Raw genomic sequence first — 20,982 nt, forward strand, 5'->3', positions numbered from 1 at the left:
CAACTGTATGAAGTAGGTAAGATGATCTGAATTCTGTAATCGATTAATCGAAGAATTCATTCCTCGGACCAAATAAATCAATTTTTTAACCGACTTCCAAAAAAGGAGGAGGTTCTCAATTCGACTGTATTTTTTTTTTTTTATGTATGTTACATCAGAACTTTTGTCCGGGTAGACCGATTTCGACAAATTTTGTTTTAATCGAAAGGTGGTGTGTGCCAATTGGTCCCATTTAAATTTATTTGAGATCTAACAACTACTTTTCGAGTTATATCTAATAATGCGTTTTTACTTGACACTTTTTTCGTCGACCTAATTTGTATTATACCGCATAACTTTTTACTGGATGTACCGATTTTGATAATTCTTTTTTTGTTGGAAAGGGGATATTCCTAGTTTGGTACCATGATAAGGAAACCAGGATCTGATGATGGAATCCCAGAGAAATCGAGGGAAACTCTCGAAAATCCGCAATAACTTTTTACTGGGTGTACCGATTTTGATAATTTTAAATTTAATCGAAAGCTGATGTTTATCATGTGGCCATGTGGCATGGGTATATGTAACATATAAATTTTATCGAGATCTGATAACTACTTTTTGAGTAATCTTCAGTGGCGTAGCGTGGTTGTCGGCCGCCCGGGGCGGAAGAAAATTTTGCCGCCCCCTTATTTAGGTATTTCAATTTAAAGTATACTAAAACTTACTTAGCTGAGTGGCTACGACATATAGAATTTAGCCACCCCCTTTCATCCCGTGGGTGTCGTAAGAGGCGACTAAGGGATAGAAAAGTTCCAATAATAATAATAATAATGATAAAGCTTTATTTAATTCCATGCAAAATTCATCAATCCTTATCTCAATTTGCCCAAATCAAAATTTGAATCAATTAAATAACAATACAAAATAATTAATAGTACTTATTACATTTTATTAGATTAGTGATCATTATTAAGACATACTATTTCATGTAAAATAAATAAATTAATCTAATATATAAAATTCTCGTGTCGCGGTGTTTGTAGTTAAACTCCTCCGAAAGGCTAGACCGATTCTCATGAAGTTTTGTGTGCATATTGGGTAGGTCTGAGAATCGAACAACATCTATTTTTCATCCCCCTAAATGTTAACTGTAGTCCACCCCTAATTTTTATTTATTATTTTTTTATTTTTAGATGAATTATTTATATTTTTATTTTTTTATGATACATCATTAAAAAATACATACAACCCTAAATTTTCAACCTTCTACGATCAACCCCTATATTTTATTTGTTAATTATAAACTTTATTTTTTTGGCAGGATTTTTATATTTATTTGTCATGACTTAGAATAAAAAAAAATTATATTACTCTTAATTTTCAACCTTTCTACGATCAAACCCTATTTTTCCATCACAATTTTTATTTTTTATTATTTTTAACAATTTCCTTTAATTGTGATTTTTTTCTCAATTCAATTTGATCTCCTCAAAGGTAAAAAGGTACATGGTATAAATCCCGATAAATCGAACTCAAATTTGATCTCCTGCCTTCGCCGGTCGATAACTATCAATCGATCAGTTATCCCCGCTAGAGGTCTACATTACGTTGTCACCTCTCATCCAGCAAACATCACGGGGATGAGAATAAAGCCGGTCTTACTCACTATACTGTTTTCGGCCATTGTTTTTTTTTTGGTTTTATTTGTGTACCGATCGTAGTAGTGACTGTTATACGTATTATTTTAATTTTTCTGTGCACTAAATAAAGCATACTTTCATTGTCTACAACGTTTTCGTTTATAAGTAAATCCCCGCACACTTATATTATAGTAGATAGTTTATTGGCAAAACAACGTATGCCGGGTCAGCTAGTTAATAATATGAAATAGCAAAGTTCCAATACCACTGTGGAACTAGTGAAGCCGACCGATGGCGGTATAGCCATCCTAGAGCTAGCTTTTTAAATACACAACCGAAGACGAGCAGCAGCGTCTTCGGTGCGACAAAGCTAGCCCTGCGGTCACTAACCCGCCTGCCCAGCGTAGTGACTATGGACAAAAACCCTCATGAGTTCGCTATAGAATTTTAGGCCCTCAGTTCTCGGTAGCTCCACCACTATTCCCGGCTACAGCAGCGGCCGCGGTAACGGTGGGGCGGAGGGTGCTGAGGATCACCGGGATACGGGAGGCTGCCACTCAAAACTACAGGTACTACGTACCGGTTACGTATAATGGAGGCATGTTACGGCTGGACCACAACCTTACCGAACTGGAAGTAAAACCGAGTCTTAAACTTAAACTTAAGTGAAGCATACTGGGGTTGTCTGAAGTTTGAAAAGAGGGCGAAGACACGATGATCCTGGACTCCGGGCACTTGTTCGGCTTCCGTGAAGGTGATGGGCTTTCCCAAGGTGGCGTCGATTTTCTGGTCCACAAGACTCTCACTAACAACGTTGTGGAAGTCAGCAATGTGTTGAACCGGGTAGCGTACCTTGTACTTAAACTCACTGACAGGTACTCCCTAGAAGTGATGCAGCTCTATGCGCCGACCTCAGCACAATCTGACAATGAAGTCGAAGCCTTGTATGACGATATTACTAGGGCCATGCATGGGACTACTTCGGCCTTCTACAACGTTGTTATGGGAGACTTCAACGCTAAAGTGGGAATACAAGACCGCGACGAATCGAGGATCGGACCACACGGGTAGGGGCGCAGGAATCGCAGGAGGCAGATGCTCGTCAACTACTACGAGTCAGAGGGGCTCTTCTTGATGAATTCAATTTTTTGAGAAGAAGCCCCAAAGGCGGTGTACATGGCAAAGCCCCAACACTATGATGAGGAACGAGATAGATTCATCATAGCGGATCAAAGACATATATTCAGAGATGTCTCCTTGGTTAATTGGTTTAACACTGGCAGTAACCACCGGCTATTGCGGAGCACTTTAAATATATACCTCCGAAAAGAGCGGGCCCGCTTAGTGAAATCTACTCTCCGACGTACGCTGCCCCAATTACTATGTGGCTCCGAGCAGTTTCAATGGGAACTTCAAAACCGATTCGATTCGCTGGAAACTACTGGCAACGTGGAAGAGATGACCGACAACGTGGTGAAGACGGTGTGTACACTAGGTCGTAGGCACTTTCCGCCGACGAAGTCAACAAAGCAGTCCAACTCTCTTCTGAAGCCTTGGATCTAATGTGGCGGAGGCGCGAGTTACTCACTGCTCAAGCAGCTTCGCCAGAACAGAGGGCTCTTTCCAAGAAGATACGAAAACTTGTACGCCAAGACCTCCACTGCTCAAATACAAGAGAGATTGCTACTCTGATTGAGCAGAATAGGGATGACGTAGTTACGACTGAGCTACTTAAAGCCACAGGGCGACCTGCCCTAAAAGTCTTGGCGAGACTCTTTCACGCTGTCACCCACCGAGGTACCACGCCAGAGGTGTGGTCCAGTAGTGTGTTTGGTGCTGTTCTTTAAGAGAGGTGACAAGTCTCTGTCAAAGAATTACACATCGATCTCACTTCTGAGCCATATCTATAAGCTGTTTTCGAGTGTTGTTACGAATCGTCTCGCCAGAAGACTCGACGAATTCCAACTACCAGAGCAGCGGGGTTTCGAAATGACTACAGCACTGTAGACCACATCCATACTGTTCGGTAGATTATACAAAAGACAGAAGAATATAATCAGCCGCTGTGTATGGCATTTGTGGACTACGAAAAAGTCTTCGACTATTGCTTCTCAAAATGGAAAAACAAAAAATACTGTTTATCCAAATGTTTTGGATTAAGTTTTAAAATAGCCTAGCAATTAATATATATTTTTTTTTGTATTAACAAATGAATTTGATGTAATTTTTTTTTTATTATTTCACTTTATACGTAGCGAAGCACGTACCGGGCCGCTAGTATTTACTAATTGTTTTTATTATTTAAGTGTTGTTCAATTTTGCCGCCCCCTAAAAAGTGCCGCCCGGGGCGGGCCGCCCCCCCCCCCCGCCCCCACTACGCTACGCCACTGGTAATCTTTGATAACGCGTAGTTACTAGACTAGTTTTTCGTTGATCTACGTTGTATTACTCTTCGATGTAATTGAAGTCGGTTTTTTTTTCGTTTGCGAGCAAACACAATTATTAAAACGATATGTTGTACTGAATCGATTCAGTGAATCGATATTTCACCCTTGAAAATCGACATTCGATTTTTTCTGTTTTGGTAAAAACCATAAAATTATTTACAATTAGCTGAATGTACTCGTGTTATTGCATTGGTGCCGATTAAAGGGTTAATTATTAAAAAACTCGCGAAATAGTATTCCTTGTATCCACTTCTCAGTTCATTCACTATCTACTTTTCATATTTTCTCTTTCTATTTGCTATTACTCACTCATCTAGAGAGAAAGCTCTATACACCCTTACCTTTTATGACAATGTACTCTCAAAAAAAAAAAAAAAAAAACAAAATAGCAAATATCTAACAAAAATTTATTTACAAAACAGAATTATTGAACCAATGATTGATTTCAGTCGGCAGAACCTTAAGCCCTTTCACTGCTTCCACCTGGAACGCTAAAATAAATAACTTGTATTCTTTCTGTACCCGAACGGTTGTTGTATCTGTATTGTATATGGAGTCACTGTTTTTTACTGGCATTATTATTTCTAATTTTTGTAAATTTTCGAATGCTTTGATTATAACTGGCTTCGGCACTGTTTGGTTTGATGAGTTTGTGTTCGAGAATTTTGTATATCTGTAGATATAGAAAAGAACGAAATTAACCTCAAGTCGTGTTTGTTGTGTGTTCCTGTGGTGAGTAGGGCCGGAATTGACCTTGTAATCCTAATAAAGAAGAAGAAGAAGAAGAAGAAGAAGAAGAAGAAGAAGAAGAAGAAGAAGAAGAAGAAGACGAAGAAGAAGAAGAAGAAGAAGAAGAAGAAGAAGAAGAAGAAGAAGAAGAAGAAGAAGAAGTTCGTTATTTATAGCGCCATCGTTATTTAAGAAGAAACCACCATAACAAAAGCCCGTGGTCGTCGCGAACGATCGCTCGACGTGTAAAACGACGTCAATAATCACGAACACATTGCGCTCACTTCGCACATAAAATATAGGTGGGTCAGAGTTGCCTTTTATCAAAACCTGGTGAGAATTTGAAAAAGCAACTGTCAATGTCAAATTGTGAATGTTATCTCTCATTCGATTCGTCAAAAACGCAACGATAAATTCCTGGGAATCCATTATTTTTTACTCCAATCCATACAAAATATTTACAACCCCCACAGCAAAAGCGGATCCAGCTTCGGTGGGGGGGGGGGGTCACATAGTCGTGGTCAAGTCACGAAAAGTTATAATTTTATTTTTATAATAATAGATACACGTAAAAAGTAGGTATTTTATTAATGTATGTAAGTACTGTACTTAAAATATCTATATTGTGACAAAAAATATACACAAATATTATGTGTAACAATTTTAATTAGATGTCCATCTAGATACTGGACACAGCACAGGGGAAGGTCATGACCTCCATGACAACCCCCCCCCCGATCTGCCCTTGCCCCACAGCTGCATGTTTTCACTTCACCATGCCGCCATATTGCGAGTACACAGCTGACACCTAATAGCGCCCAAATATGCGTTCTACTTGTGAAATTCGCCCACAACACCCGCGGCGTTTTTTTACGTTAGTGGAACGGCAATTTCAGCGGTCCTTAGGTGAGCCTTATAATCTATTTCACATAGGATGGGTACGGTGACATTTGATATGTTCCAATACACGCTCACTATTTTCAACAAATCGGATAAATATACATTTTTAAAAATCACCAATTAGTTTCCAAAGTAAATAATAATGCTTGATTAGATTGAAATTGTATTTATATATGCGTTTTTACATTTTAAACAAAATAAAAAAGGTACAGAAAAAATGATAACTTAAAATTACAGGCATGAAACGAAACGTTTAATGATAGGGATTGACACGTAGTAATCGGCTAAAATAAATAATCGTAACGGCCATCTTGTGAAACGCGTCATCTCACTGACTCGAGATATCTCAATCAGTACCTTCTGCCTCTTGTATGCTTCCCGTGTTTTGGTTTTGCCAGTTGCTATAGTTGTATTTGTTGCTGTTTTATTGTTGTTTAGTTCTGTTATTATTATTTTTTTAGTTATTCATTTTGTGTGTGTGTTCTGTTCTGTAAAATGCCGAAAAGAACATAAGAAGACCGTTTCAAACAGTCAATTGGTTGTCCGCTTTCAGGAATACTTTGAACGGGAGTGAGAAAATAGCGGTCCATTATTATCTGTCAACCACATAGTAGTGGATCAAGTTGCACAGGCACTTGAAATTAGCCGTAATACAGTGTCAAACATTACTTCAGCCTATCGCAGTCCACTGTTGGACATAGGCCTCTACAAGCTCGTGCCAAAAAATGGCGTGAACTCATGTGTGTTGCCCATAGTCACCACGCTCAGCAGGCGGGTTAGTGACCGCAGGGCTGGCTTTGTCGCACCCAAGACGCTGCTGCCCGTCTTCGGCCTGTGTATTTCAAAGCCAGCAGTTGAATGGTTATCCCGCTATCGGTCGGCTTTATAAGTTTCAAGGTGGTAGTGGAACTGTGTTATCCCTTAGCCGCCTCCTACGACACCCACGGGAAGAGACGCTGGTGGCTATATTCTTTATTGCCGTAGCCACACAGCTTAGTGTCAAAAATAAGTAAAGAAAAGTATGGTGACACCAATATGGAAGATAATAAGTTATCGACTCCCAAAAAGAGGCAAAGGAAATAAATGTTTGGTCGTTGAGGTTGAATATGATTGTTAGCGGAGAAATGACTTGCCCACAGTTTTACAATAATTAATGTCTTTGAAAGGTGCTAAATTATTTAATGGAAGTGTGACATCGTTATGGCGACTTTTAAATAAAATTGGATTTCCATAAAATAAAAAAAGTTAACAAACGGAAAAGTGCGTGAAAACTTTGTGACATTCTTAGAAAAGGCGAAAACATTACGGATTGGAACAACTTAGTATTCCTTGACTAGACATGATTGAACGCCAATCATACTGTTGGCAAAGTATGGACAGACGACACTGCTCATTCTTCGACTAAAGTACCGGAGGGTAAAGGCGAACGACTAATAATTTGCCACGTGAGCTGTGTTAATGGGTTTGTCGATAACTCATTTCTCGCGTTTAACACCCTTCAAATATTCCCTTAAAATATTATTTATTCACTATAGCAATGATTAATTTTTAATAAGCAGTTAAATTTTTTTTTATATAATCGATTAAAGGTTAACCGCATTTGTACTCGATAATCGAATTAAATCAATTAATTATGCACGGTCACCTCACTATAGAGTTAATTTGGCATGTGTCACCGTACCCATCTTACGTGAAATAGACTATAGGTGGAATGCGCCCATGGTCTTTGTTGCTTATGTAGGTAAAAGGTAATGTCAATTGTCGAAGCTGTCAAACAATCGGTATTATTCTTTATTTATTTAATTTGTTATTTCTCATAAAAGTACCAAAAATACTATTCCTTATGTGTGGTATGCTTTTATAATCATTGTAAACTTTGAGACATATAAATATAAAGTATTCTAATTGCTCTAATATAAGCAAAAACAGACTGAAATTATTTTGATGCTCAGAACGCACATGAACAGCCGGGAAGAGATAATTTTAGTACAAAATTATACAGTATATTTAAGTTAAATATTTAATCAAATATACCAATATAAAAAAAAAAGAAATTATGGCAGAAATATTGACGGATACTGAAAATTCTGAAAGTACAGAACGTGTAAGCATTTTATTTATTTAATTAATAGCTGAAAGCTTGTATATACCAAACGTTTGCAACAATTTAATAAAAAAACTTCACTTTTAGCCGACAAGACCTTCTTTAGCACAAGTGAAGGTTGTAATAGATTTTATGCAAAAGTACCCTGATCTGGCACACAGAAAGCTAAGATATGGAATGAGTCACGAAAAATTTAAAAAACTGTGGATAGAGCTCTCTAACACTGCCAACTCAATGAAGGGAGCTATGAAATCCACTAAAGGCTGGATAAAGGTAGAATTCATTAGCTCTGAATAATTTCAGCTTAACACAGATTGAAAATAACTTAAAAATTGTTTAGTTAATTATTATAAATTTGATATTGAATACAATACTTAGTTCACTATTTATGTGTAAGTTTCATTTTATAGTTTTGGTCAGATAAAAGAAGAAGTGTTATGTTAAAACATAAACATTACAATGAAGGAAAATCCCAAGATAAACTCACACCTTTAGAGCGGAAGATATTAAACATATGTTTTACAGGGAAGACAGCCAGTGAGTAATTTAATTTCAACCATCTAAATCTTAGATAGTCATCATATAATACTTTGCCAATAGACATAAAAGATAACATGAGATAAGAGATAATTAGCAAAAATCTGAAATTAGTTTTTTTTTTAAATAAATGTTTTCAGATGATTAATTTTAAGTTGTCTAATATATCCAGTAATAATAATAAGGTCTTTTGTAAATGGCTTTTTTTTACTATTACAAATGAGTTCAAATGAACACTGAAAAAATACTGAAAAATGTTTTTCTACAGCGGTGACACAGCATCTGCATAATACAAATCTCTTTAGCTAATAACAATTATTAGTTTTCAATAATAGAAAAAAAAATGTAAAAATATCAAATGACAATATTAATCAATACTAAAGTTTCAATAATCAATAGTAATAAAAGAATGTCTGTGAATATTTGAAATGATTATATTCAGTATTAAGGTCTATTTGACAAGTCTTTAGTGATTAGTTATCATTAACATGTTTACATAAAGTTTACTAATGTAGCCAATTACCAAATGGGTTTATTACAAATGAGTTTACTTTTAATTATTTTTAGATAGAATTGTGGAAAGTGCACTGAAATAGTTTTGAAAATTAAAAAGTATTCTAAAAAAATGCTAATGCAACATCATTATTATTTTAATATGTGGTTTTCTAATCTGTATCAGTTATTTTTAGTAAATGGTATTTTTTGAAAATCGTATTTAACTACAAATTACAAATTGATAAATTATGAATAATATTTTCCGATTTCACCAACATAATGATAAAACTGAATAATAAACAAATAATAAATGAACTGGTTATTGAAATCAAAAATCATGAGTGCAATTAGAAAAAAAATCGATCTGTAGACACGGGGATTTGAACCATGGTCTTCTCAGTCGATCCCGACCAGCCGTTTTTCGTTTATATTTTACAACTTTTATTTATTTTAGATAGACATAAAGCAGTAAAAAAAGAGCCATGCAATGGAGATAATGATTCTGGGGACGATATATTTAGTAAAGATGAAAGTGATATAGAAATTCAGGATACAAGTCGGCTACTGTCAACTGAAACTGATGAACGCCATATGAATATTATGGAAAAAATGGTAAATATTTTTTTTTATGATTTTGTGTAAAAAAATTATTATTTTTTTATTTTTAGTTACTTGAATTATTATATATAATCATAATAATAACTCTATTGTACACCAAGTTAATTAACATTGCGATAGAAAAAAAAAACGGAAATTAGGTTACCAGAGTGTGGCCACTAGTGATCTGCTTTTCCAGAAATAGTATATTCATCATTTACAGGTGTACAATTATTATATTATATGTATACAAAGAAATATGTATAAGTTCAATAAATATATTTATATAATTACTAGTGACCCCCTCCCTGGCTTTGCACAATGGCAAAAACTTAGTGTTCCTCTACTATTTATTTACTAAAGGAAACCGCATCAAAATCCGTTGCGTTATTTTAAAGATTTAAGCATACAGATAGTGGGAAGCGACCTTGTTTTATACTATGTAATGATATGTGAAGCAAAAATTTCACGAAAGGAAGAAGGAAGAGAGGTGTGCAAAATGCTAATGTTTTTTTAAAAATATCCTCAAAAAATACATTAAATCAGTAAAAAAACATTACACACTACTATGTATTTGACACACAGACGCATACTTTTTTGTTTATTGTTAAAGTCCGTGGTCAAATTGAGAATATATTATAGTTTATAGATTAATGTTGTTTGTCTTTACTGAATATCAAACATATCCGGAATAAATTTATTTATTACAATATAATTATCTATTAGTTTAGTTATACATATGGTCGAATTTCGACCATTGCGCGACCACTAGTATATATAAATATATAAAATTTGCAGATATTGTTTTTGTAAGTTTTAATTTTTCATATTGTGGTTGTTGCTAATTATTGGTAAATTAATTATCTCTATTAGCAACCTTTTTATAAATAATTAAATAAATAGAATTTATGATACATTATTTTGTGTCAGTACTAATTATGCCCGAATTAAATGTCTTAATATAGTAATGCTGTTTTATAAAATATATAAACATAGGTACATATAACTATCACTCTTTTATTTATGGATAGGAAATTGTACATTGTTGGATGTAGGAGTTGATAAGTAATTACAAGTTTTGATAGTAAAAATTGAATTATTTGTTTTCTTAAAATATTTGAACTAGTGATTATGTTAATACCTATTTGTTTACGTATAATTTTATCGTAATTACACTGAGTCTTATATTTGCCCTAAGATTCTACAGAGTTACATTTATTATAATTATAAAATGAGGAATTTATTATGACCCATATTCCATATTATTATATACTAGCCGATCCGTGCCCACTTCGTTGGGTGTTAAGAGCCATTTCACGATTTTTCGCTCTGCAAGTTTAGGTAAATTTGGTCGCATCGCGCGAGTCGTACGAGCCGCGGGATCTTTGTTCTAGTTAGTATAGTGTGACAACCAAAATACCATCTTGATCATTTTCTAATGTATAATAAAAATTAATAACTATGGTATAAAATGTTTTTTACATAATTAATTTGTTAAAAATTTCAAGTATGTTATATAACAACAGTCAATAAATTTAAAATAAAAATAAAAAATCAATTTTATGCAACAATAGAGTAGTAATAGAATTTGAGTTTACGAATGAATCTAATATTTACGATATGAATAAAATAGCATATTATTATGCCCCAGAAAATCTGTGTGTGAATGTGAATTGCATAGTTTTGGATGAAAGTAGACCATCAAATTTTGCCGTTTTCAATTTTTTATAAACTCAATGACACCGACAAACATATTAATTAACAAATAACAAGACAAACAGATTGAAATGACTATTTGTATTGATAATGTGAGAAAAAAAATTAAATCATACATTTGTTTACAGAAATTATCATTATATTATTTACAGTCATTTTCGTAATATGTTTTTATTTTTATGAAAGTATCAAATGCGGTTTATCACACTATAACAACAGGCGCTTGGCGCGTGTGAGCGAAAGAGACGGCTGCGCAGAATTTGGCGTGCAACTTACCTCTAAGAGCGCTGGCGCTCGACTGATTTACTGGGCTTGATGCGTGGTAATATATACCATCTTTTTATTATTTAATACAAAATGTATTAAAAATAATTACATATTTTAATTATTTTTTTTTTTGTATTCTTTAATTATGTAAGTTTACTTTGATGAAGATAGTTCGTTAAAATTTCTTAGTTTTCTAAGAAAAATATCGCTTTTAAAATTGTACTTATTCGGAAAATATTCGTAACTAATTTTTTTTTATCGATTAATAGAGATACAAATGGAATAAAATCCGTTCTAGTATTCAACTAAATTATATTCCACATATTACGATATTTTTTTAAACGGTTTCAACGTAGATGTTATTGAAAAGTAGGACTTCAAAGTATACATTGCGACCGTTTACCCAGGGAAGAGGCTGATGAAAATGTTAATAATTTTATACACATAATATAAATCAAAATTCTGATCTGACTATCCTACTACAACATAGGTTGCTCTATTATATTTCAAGAATATAAATTACATTATTGCATCCAACACTGAGATTAACGATGTCAAAATATTACAATTTTGCAGTTTGCTACCGATTTATGTGAAATGGCTCTTAATTATTTTTGTGATGCAAATGTATACTCGTAGTAGTTTTCATCGCCCTCTCATTTCTCCGACTTGATTTACGTATACTATTATTTTTTACTGATATTTTTTCAATAACAATAAAGTATAGCCTATATCACCCCTGAATAGCGTAGCAATATTAACCAATATTTGTGAAGATTACCCACTACAAACAAATAAAGTTAGAAATTTTACCTCTTTATAATATTAGTATAGATATTGAAAAGGGCCTTTTTTAAAATAATATCTGACCCCGCAAACGTTGCTTGCCCATATATGCTTACCCCCATTAATACACCCCCCCCCCCCTTATAACTTAATGGAATGAAAAATAGATGTTGTCCGATTCTTAGACCTACCCAATATGCACACAAATTTCATAAAAATCGGTCCAGCCGTTTCGGATAATATAGTAAATAACATTGTGACACGAGAATTTTATATATTAAGAGTAGTATATATGGATATATATATTAAAAACTCATGTTTAGGTGGAAGTTATGGATCAGCAGGCTTCAGCCTTGACGCAAATAGCAAAAGCTACTGTCAACAACTCAAAAGCAATGGAAAGAATAGCAGAAGCATCACATAAACAGGTAAGTCCGTAATCTATTCTCACTGCAAAACTGTAACTGATTTGTGTCTATGTGTAGAAGATATGTATAAAAAAATATATGGTGGGTCTTTATATATAGGGCAAGTAGAAGCCAAAAATATATTATTTCTAGAATTTTTGTCCGCCTGTCTGTATGTTTGTCCTACGTGACGCAAAAACTACTGAATGTAATTTAATGTAGTAATGATGGTCGCGGTTGTTTTTCTGAAGATCTAACTTGAAAACTGGTGCACGTTTTATCTTTACATTACCTATGTATGTATGTTTTATCTTTGAACCAGAGTTTTTTAAAGATTATATATAAAAGCTGGTACTGAATATTCATAAATGTGTAAAATAATATAAATGTATGTATCTCATAATCTGATCAGGCAAAATGTAAGGTTTAAAAATAGAAGAATATAGAAAATTAAATATTTATTTATATGTTTAGTAGTTCATTCTTCATAAGCAAACTGCGCCTGATACAGTTTTTGAAGTGAAAACTTCTTAGCCGCGTTGACCACTTTTTGGTAGGGGAAAATCTCGTGCGTTCGCGTCACCGACACGCATATAGCAGTATATCTGTAGCTATACAGCTGACGTATTGTACAATATTATAGGTACATATAATTTTAATTCGAACATTATGAAATTTCAACTTTAATACTTAAAGTTCTAAGTTTTCATTTCTATCGGCAGTCTCTGTAACTGCTAATGTCTTTTTATTAACAAATATTAGAGTTAGTTGTATAGCCTGAATATCGCCAAATATTTAGTTTTTGGCTTATATTTAAAGAAAAGAATGTATAAACAGTTAATGAAATATTCATTATATCTAACAAGTGTTAGGTGTACAAGTAAATGTTGCGAAAATAACATATTTAGTTAGTAGTTATTAACAGGGTACATATAATATTCTACATTAATTTTCAGGCCATAGCTGTCGACAAATTGGCCGGTACATTTGAAACAATTAATGCTTCAGCATACGATCTAAGAAATGCCATTATGAGTATCGATTATACAATGAAAAGATGTTTTTCTACAGCCGTGACTCAACACCGACATAGTACGAATCTCTTTAGCTAATGACAATCATTAGTCTACAATAATTTAAAAAAAAAATCATGTTATAGTAAATATTTCAATCGACAATATTAATCAGTATTAAAGTTTCAGTAATAAAATTAATATTAATAAGAGAATGTCTTTGTGAATATTTGTAATGACTATAATCAGTATTAATGTCAATTTGTCAAGTCTTTAGTGATTAGTTGATAACTAATTAAAGTGTTTAAATAAAATTTACTAAAGTAATCGATTTTCATTAATGTACTTCTATAACGTAATTAATTAATGATGTACAAATAAAGTTTATTTCGAATAAATAGTGGTCGAACTTTCATTTCAACTTTAGTATTTACCTCGCAGTCGCAAAGACAACTACGTTATCATATCGTGCCGTTATCAGTTTATCAGATCATCCAACGCTGTCCCATTTCTACTTGAATGTGTCAGATCACAAGTTTTAGTGCATAGTTAAATCAGAGTGCGATAATTCTGTTTATTTGTAAAGAACAATGTTGGTCTTAGTATTTTTCGTGATATTTGCAACGATTAGCAGTTGTCAAAGTACCCTTTGTCCTAAACAATGCGACTGTGATATGACAGACGGCCTAAACAGGGCTACGTGTGTTGACCAAAAAATTGTGAGTGTGGATGTGGGTGTGCCTAAGGAAGTGCAAATTTACAGTTTGACTAGAAATGTCATAAGTGAACTTGAAAACTTCTGTTTTAAGGTAAGTTTGTAAATATACATAGATAAAGGTATCTTGTTTTTTTTTTACTTTATTTATTGATATGATTTATGATCTATGTATAATTGTATATATGTAATATAGCTTTTCCGCTCTTACGCATTTCATAACAATGTAAGTTATGCTATGATAATAGATTATAAAAAATAATAGGTGGTCTAATTCGGGAGAGTTTATATTTTATTTTAATATAATTTTTGTTAGTCTTTGTTGTTAAATCATGATTTAGATTGTGTTCATAATAAGCAATTGAAATAGGTATTACGAAACTTTTCTAGAAGATAAAAAATGATTATAAAGGTATGAGCTACTTGTGATTAACAAAAGTATAAAAATGTACTTCACATTTATGTTTAGAAATATATTAGGGTCATTGCGCCTGTTCGCGTCCACTTAGTGCAGTTGGCAAGTTTGAAGAAGAAAATAAAAATGACCCCGCACTAATTTCTATGAAAAATTTATTTACTGTGTTCATTATATAGTCTATTTAAAGATTAATTTTCAGTTATGTTCGAAACATCTTGTTATTATTTTATTTAAATACAAACGTCAGAATTAGGCGATTTACCCAGTTTGCGTCCATAAAATCCAATTTGCGTCCACCCGCTGGACCACTTCGCGTCCACCAGCTTAGAAAAGGAATAAAGAGGTGGTATTTTTATGATAATCTAAAGAGACATTGGATTTTAATAATTTATTTATTGAAGAATTATAGTTATTTAAAAATCAACACATTAACATTAATAAATCACTATAAAGAAAATAATACACCTATTTATTCTTCTAAACATTGATAGAACTTAAAATTAAACTGGACATAGGCCTTGACAAGTTCACTCCTGTGTTTTGCTCATAGTCACCACGCTGGGCTGACGGGTTGGTGACCACAGGCCTGGCATTGTCGTACCGAAGACGCTGCTGCCCGTCTTCGTCCTGTGTATTTCAAAGCCAGCAGTTGGATGGATATCCCGCCATCGGTCGGCTTTTTAAGTTCCGAGGTAGTAGAGGAACTTAATCGCCTCTTACGACACCCACGGGAAAAGAGGGGGTGTTTATATTCTTAAGCACACAGCACCACAAAGATCAGCCTTGATTAATAATAATTATGGAAACCAAATACGAGGTGCACACATATCTCCATTCGCATTAAATATTAATAATACCGCTGTTTTCTTCTTCGTTACTTGGTTTTATTTGATACTAGCTGTGCTCGCGACTTCATCCGCGTGGAATTATAATTATAATTATAATAAAAAAAAAATTGTTCTGTTCGTAGAATTACAAAATAAATAAATTTCTAAAATAAAAGTAGCCTAATTTACTCCTTATTTCATTAGCTATCTAGATGGTAACGTCAAAATCAGTCCAGTCGTTTCAGTGATTAGCCGGAGCAAACAGACAGACAGACAAAAATTCTAAAAAATGTTTTTATTTATTTATTTATTTTCTTACATCTAATATTACAGGCATAACCCAATTCATTAGACATAGTAAAGGAGACAAAAAGCGAAAGGAAAAAAATGTAAACTATAATTAAAAAAGAATTGGCTGACTTGAACATAATACTAAAAACAAAACAATAATAAATATAAAAATATTAAATTCATTTCTCATAACATATTATATACAAAGTAACTTTTGCGAATTCATTCCACGAACAAGAAAAAAGGTCTAGTGTTTCAGCCACCAAGTTTAGCGTTCTGACTGAACGAGCAAGGGGACCGTTGCGCACTAGCTCGGTTCTGCCGTGGGGTACTGCAAATAAGCTCGGTCGCTGTCTTCGTTGTAGATGATACCTATCGGGTACGCTCAAACCTATCCACTGAAGTACCCCTGGATTATTGACAACAACGCGGAATAATTTAAAATATAAGTTGCCAGAGCCAGCTCTCTCTTAGTCTCCAACTTGTATCCAACCATGCCCAATACAAACAATGTTGGATACATCAAGGGATACACGCCATAAAGCCTATGGTAAAGAAACCTGGTGAATTTATTTTGAACACGTTCCAGTATGAGACTGTATTTGACTTCATGTGGAGACCATACTACCGCATTATACTCAAGCTGACTTCTTATTAGGGCATCATACAGTAAAGAGATTGCTTATTTTGGTATATGTACCGTGTATAAATCAATATACATTTAGTAAAAAGGTGTTACTTTAATATTACAAACAGACACTCCAATTTTATTTATTTGTGTAGATAAGTTTTGTACCCTCTTGGTCTGCACCCACTGATTTTGTCCAATATCGAAATAGCATATTTTTTGCATAGGTGCTTGTCTTACCGATTTCTTCTTCTCTTGCAAATCTTCCCTTAAATCTTCCTTTGTGTATGTTCTTTTTTCCTTCTTCTTTCTTATCTGCAAAGAACTCATCTTAAATAGAAAAAAAAAAATAAGAAAGAAATTACTTATTTCATTCAAAGTAGAATAGGTATTAAACTTTTAGTTTTATGTATTAAACTTATAGAATTAATTTAAAAAATGGACGCGATTTAGTTTTATTATTAATCCCTTTAGGTATAGTTTGCGTCCACTGCGGACGCAAAGTGGAAGTTTTATAAATTCGGTGTAGCAGTTCGCGTCCACCTTATTTTAACTATTAACTATAAAAAAAATAAGCAAATTCATAATTATTATAATTCCTTTTATCATAACCAACGCCTAGAAACAGCTATGTATCCAAAATAGACATAAAACAATAAAAGACTCACCTTCAAACGAACCGCTGCCCACTATTTTCTTCTCATTATTCCGTGCCTTCGCGCTCTCTTGTTGAACAGCCCTCACTAACTATTTTTTTTACCCAGGATTGCTTGGATGCACGGAACTTTTGTCTATGCGTACGTGCCTCTTATACATTGAGGTATTAGCCGGTAATTATTTTTCGACTTATTGGCGTCTTAGTATACTTAATTTCGAGACTTTTCAAAGTGAGATCCGTAAAATGGACGCGAATTGGGCGGTGGACGCGAACAGGCGCAATGACCCTATTTGTGGTCAATAATTTGTTTGATATACCTTCCCATGTACATACACACATGGGATGGAATGTGTTAACAAGAATTAATAATACTAAATTTGTGTTTTTCTCTTACAGACTGTTGGCTACACCAACCTTCAAAGATTGGATTTATCATATAATCTAATATTTTGGATTGGACTACACGCATTTTCTGGTCTGGACAAATTGGTGAACTTAGATATCAGTAACAATAGACTAAGGTTTATACCTTCAGACTTATTCTGGGATACACCAGAACTACAAATATTGGACTTGTCGTCGAACGTTTTCGAGAAACTGAAGAATGAACCGTTTATAATACACCCAAAGTTAGAGGTGTGTATAACATTGCTCATTTTTTATGATTTTTCATAATATTGATAGCTCATAACTTGAAATTATAAGTTAATTAAATTTTATTAACGTTTATTTTTCATAATTTATATTAAATTAACAACAATCACCGAAAAAAACAAACAAAAAAATACGTTTTTTATAAGGGTATAAATCATAGCCACCATTAACACTTTGCCAACGAAATAAAGATGAAAATTGATCCATTAAAACTGAAAATTGTTTCAATTTAATTAACCTACGAATAAATGTATGAAACAATAATTTAAAAAGCAGTTATATCGTATTCGATAAAATAATCTGCTCATTTATACATATTTTTATGTCGTACTAGCTGACCCGGCGAACTTCGTATCGCCTAACAGTGACTTTTAAGTATTATCACAAATCTTTTGTATGGGAGTATAGAAAAGTGTTGTTTTTAGACTTTTTCAGAAAATTTAATTATTTTTTTTAGAATTTTTCTCTCCGTAAGAACCATCCTCGTACTTCAAGGAATATTTAAAAAAAAGAATTAGCGAAATCGGTCCAACCGTTCTCGAGTTTTGCGCTTAGCAACACATTCAGCGACTCATTTTTATATTATAGATTAACAGTTGCTATTTTTTTTTTCAGGTTTTAAATCTTAATGATTGCCGTATTAAGTCATTACCTGAGCGTCTATTTAATAGACTGCCCAACTTAAAAAAACTAGATCTTAGTGAAAATTATATGATCACATTCAATTTGGACGTAATACGACCATTAAGAAAACTAGATAGAATAGAATTAAGAAATGATTATTGGCAATGCAACCCTGACTTCATCGCCGTCGAAACTTGGATTACTTCTCACAACATCAAATATGAAAAAAAATGTACAAAGAAATTACCGAAAATGTCCGAGAAGATGATTTCATTGGTTCCTAACAGAGATAGCGTTGATATTGTAAAAGTATGGAATGTAACTATCGAAAAGAATAACACTATTAAAGATAAAACAAACAAGACGCTAATGTTGACGCCATTTCAAAAATTTGATCGAGATTTTTCAGCCGTTCAAGCTTTTATTATTGGCCTCGAAATAGGTCTAACGATCGGTGCATTCATAACTTACATTTGGTTAATGGGGTGTTGCTTTCCGTCGTTTTGTAAGAGCGGTCAGGAACGACAAAGAAGGAGACAAAGAGATGGGGATATGAGAACTAATCTACTTAGGAGCCATGTTTCAAATCCAGACTTCGAAACTCCACCTGTATATCGTAGAGAATTATCACTACCTGACAGAGCTCCACCTTTTCCATCGTATGGCGCCGCTGGCTTGCATGTTGACGCAATACGCATTGAAGATAGGTCGGAAACACCTCCACCGCCTTATAACGAATGCCGTTTAAGTACATAATTTTTAGAATATATATAACTTTATTAACTAGAATTTAAGTGCTTTTTACTCATTGTTAAATTAGGTCGTTCCTTGTCCGCCATACTGTATATAAAATTTGTTTATTATTTAATATAATTAACTTGTATTTCTTGACACAAAGTCTTTTGTTGTGCTGCGCAGAAAAAGGCTGCATGTACTACGTATTGGTAAAATTTATCAAGTGGTTTCCGTGTGTGAAATATTATTTGTCATTTTCCACTTTTTTTCTTAAAAAAAAAAAAAAAAAAAAAAAACTTCAGACAAAGGAAACCAAAATAAATCATCATTTTGCTTCCACGACACTAACGTATGGTATCAGGCAATTACTGGAGTATAATTTTGTATAGACAGGCAATGTTCAGTTAGATTTATTTAATTATTGTGATTATTCGAATTGAAGTTTCCTATTATTGCTTATTACTCTTATCTATTAAAAGTAACGTCTAATTTGTCTAAAATTAATTTCATATAGTTTTGTATCTGATTGAGGCATTTGCGGAAATTTCCATAAATATTTTTCTGCGTTTTTGGCGATCTTATACATATGTACATAGACTTGCTAGCATAAGTCAGCTTCAGTATTACAGTAAGAAATAATTTAAGAATAGGTATGTATAAGGTAAATTAAAAACATTCTGAACTGTGTATTATAGTACCTAAGTAATACTTGTTACTCAATGTGATTTTTTTAATTGTATAATTGTAAGTATGAAAGAGACGTGTTCATTTTAATTATGATGTTGCTTAGCAACGCATTTGATATATGTAAGTCTATTTTCTCTCGACATTTGTGCTGTTTTAGTGTAGATTTAAGGAAAAGTAGTTAACGGTTTGTGATCCAACATCAACTGCAACTTTAAGCAAAAAACTATAAGATAGTATTTTAATATTGTTTTTATTTACTTTTAAGACAATTTTGTATTTATAGTTGAAATGAAATAAAGAAAAATAAGCAAAAGTATATAATATTTTATTTACTTCATAAATACCATTATCACATTTTTACGTAATTAATGATTTTAAATTAATATAAAATTATGTTTAGTCAGACTCGTAAAATAGAATTTAATATAAATTCTTTATAAACTAATCGATGATATAGGTAACTAAATAGATTTTTGTACATAATATAACACAACCTCATGGCAATAATTGCATCAAAATACTTTATGGCATTTTCATGGCATTATTTCACCATTGTAGGTTACTGAAATAATAATTATATAAATCTAAAGAAATATTTTAATTATAAAAATACTTATAAAATCGGTTGTCAATTTACACACAAAAGCTTACATCTAAATATGATTAACACGTAAACGGGAATGTAAAATAGTATGAAATTAGTTTTTTGCTCTTTGAAATAATTTTATTACACATTTGTATATATTAATCTAAAGGAACGTAAAAATATTATAAATTATATTGTAAAATAATGATTTTAATCCTATGTAAATAGTTATAAAAATTAATTTGATAGCTTTAGAAAAAACAAAAACACTCATTAGAATAAATTAAAGAATGATAGATAGATAACATATAAAAATAAAAATTATCATATTTTTAAATGAACATTACTCGAGCATTCAAATATTTGTAAAAGAATAAATAATACACTACAAAAAATATAATCCACTATGTAATTTGTATCACTGCAAAAAATACTTACAATTACTTTGTACATATTAACTTACAAGTCCTATTTGTAATTTATTCGTCATCAGGCACATCATGGCATTTTTGTAAAAATAATTTTTTAGATCTACTAAA

At 32.8% G+C, this 20,982-nt stretch overlaps 2 protein-coding genes across 2 annotated transcripts; both read left to right on the top strand.

Moving 5' to 3' along the window:
- The first annotated feature begins 7,423 nt into the window (after window positions 1-7,423).
- Window positions 7,424-14,020, top strand: LOC123670014. Its single transcript, XM_045603513.1, has 6 exons — window positions 7,424-7,802; window positions 7,890-8,075; window positions 8,213-8,339; window positions 9,289-9,446; window positions 12,524-12,628; window positions 13,564-14,020. The coding sequence occupies exons 1-6, from the start codon at window positions 7,755-7,757 to the stop codon at window positions 13,717-13,719; spliced, it is 780 nt and encodes a 259-aa protein (XP_045459469.1). The 5' UTR covers window positions 7,424-7,754; the 3' UTR covers window positions 13,720-14,020.
- A 190-nt stretch (window positions 14,021-14,210) lies between these two features.
- Window positions 14,211-20,147, top strand: LOC123654079 (leucine-rich repeat transmembrane neuronal protein 2). Its single transcript, XM_045590043.1, has 3 exons — window positions 14,211-14,429; window positions 17,554-17,793; window positions 18,427-20,147. Exons 1-3 carry the CDS (start codon window positions 14,211-14,213, stop codon window positions 19,189-19,191), a joined length of 1,224 nt encoding a protein of 407 aa, XP_045445999.1. The 3' UTR covers window positions 19,192-20,147.
- Window positions 20,148-20,982: the final 835 nt, after the last annotated feature.

The sequence above is a fragment of the Melitaea cinxia genome, chromosome 1, assembly GCF_905220565.1.
Source record: "Melitaea cinxia chromosome 1, ilMelCinx1.1, whole genome shotgun sequence".
In the NCBI taxonomy this organism is placed as follows: Eukaryota; Metazoa; Arthropoda; class Insecta; order Lepidoptera; family Nymphalidae; genus Melitaea; species Melitaea cinxia.

Excerpts from the sequence above, each read along its gene's own strand:
- LOC123670014 (XM_045603513.1), top strand. The coding sequence starts at position 7,755 with ATGGCAGAAATATTGACGGATACTGAAAATTCTGAAAGTACAGAACGT. Across the intron at positions 7,803-7,889 it reads ATTCTGAAAGTACAGAACGT|CCGACAAGACCTTCTTTAGC; the intron begins GTAAGCATTTTA and ends CTTCACTTTTAG. Across the intron at positions 12,629-13,563 it reads CAGAAGCATCACATAAACAG|GCCATAGCTGTCGACAAATT; the intron begins GTAAGTCCGTAA and ends ATTAATTTTCAG.
- LOC123654079 (XM_045590043.1), top strand. The coding sequence starts at position 14,211 with ATGTTGGTCTTAGTATTTTTCGTGATATTTGCAACGATTAGCAGTTGT. Across the intron at positions 14,430-17,553 it reads TTGAAAACTTCTGTTTTAAG|ACTGTTGGCTACACCAACCT; the intron begins GTAAGTTTGTAA and ends TTTCTCTTACAG. Across the intron at positions 17,794-18,426 it reads TAATACACCCAAAGTTAGAG|GTTTTAAATCTTAATGATTG; the intron begins GTGTGTATAACA and ends TTTTTTTTTCAG.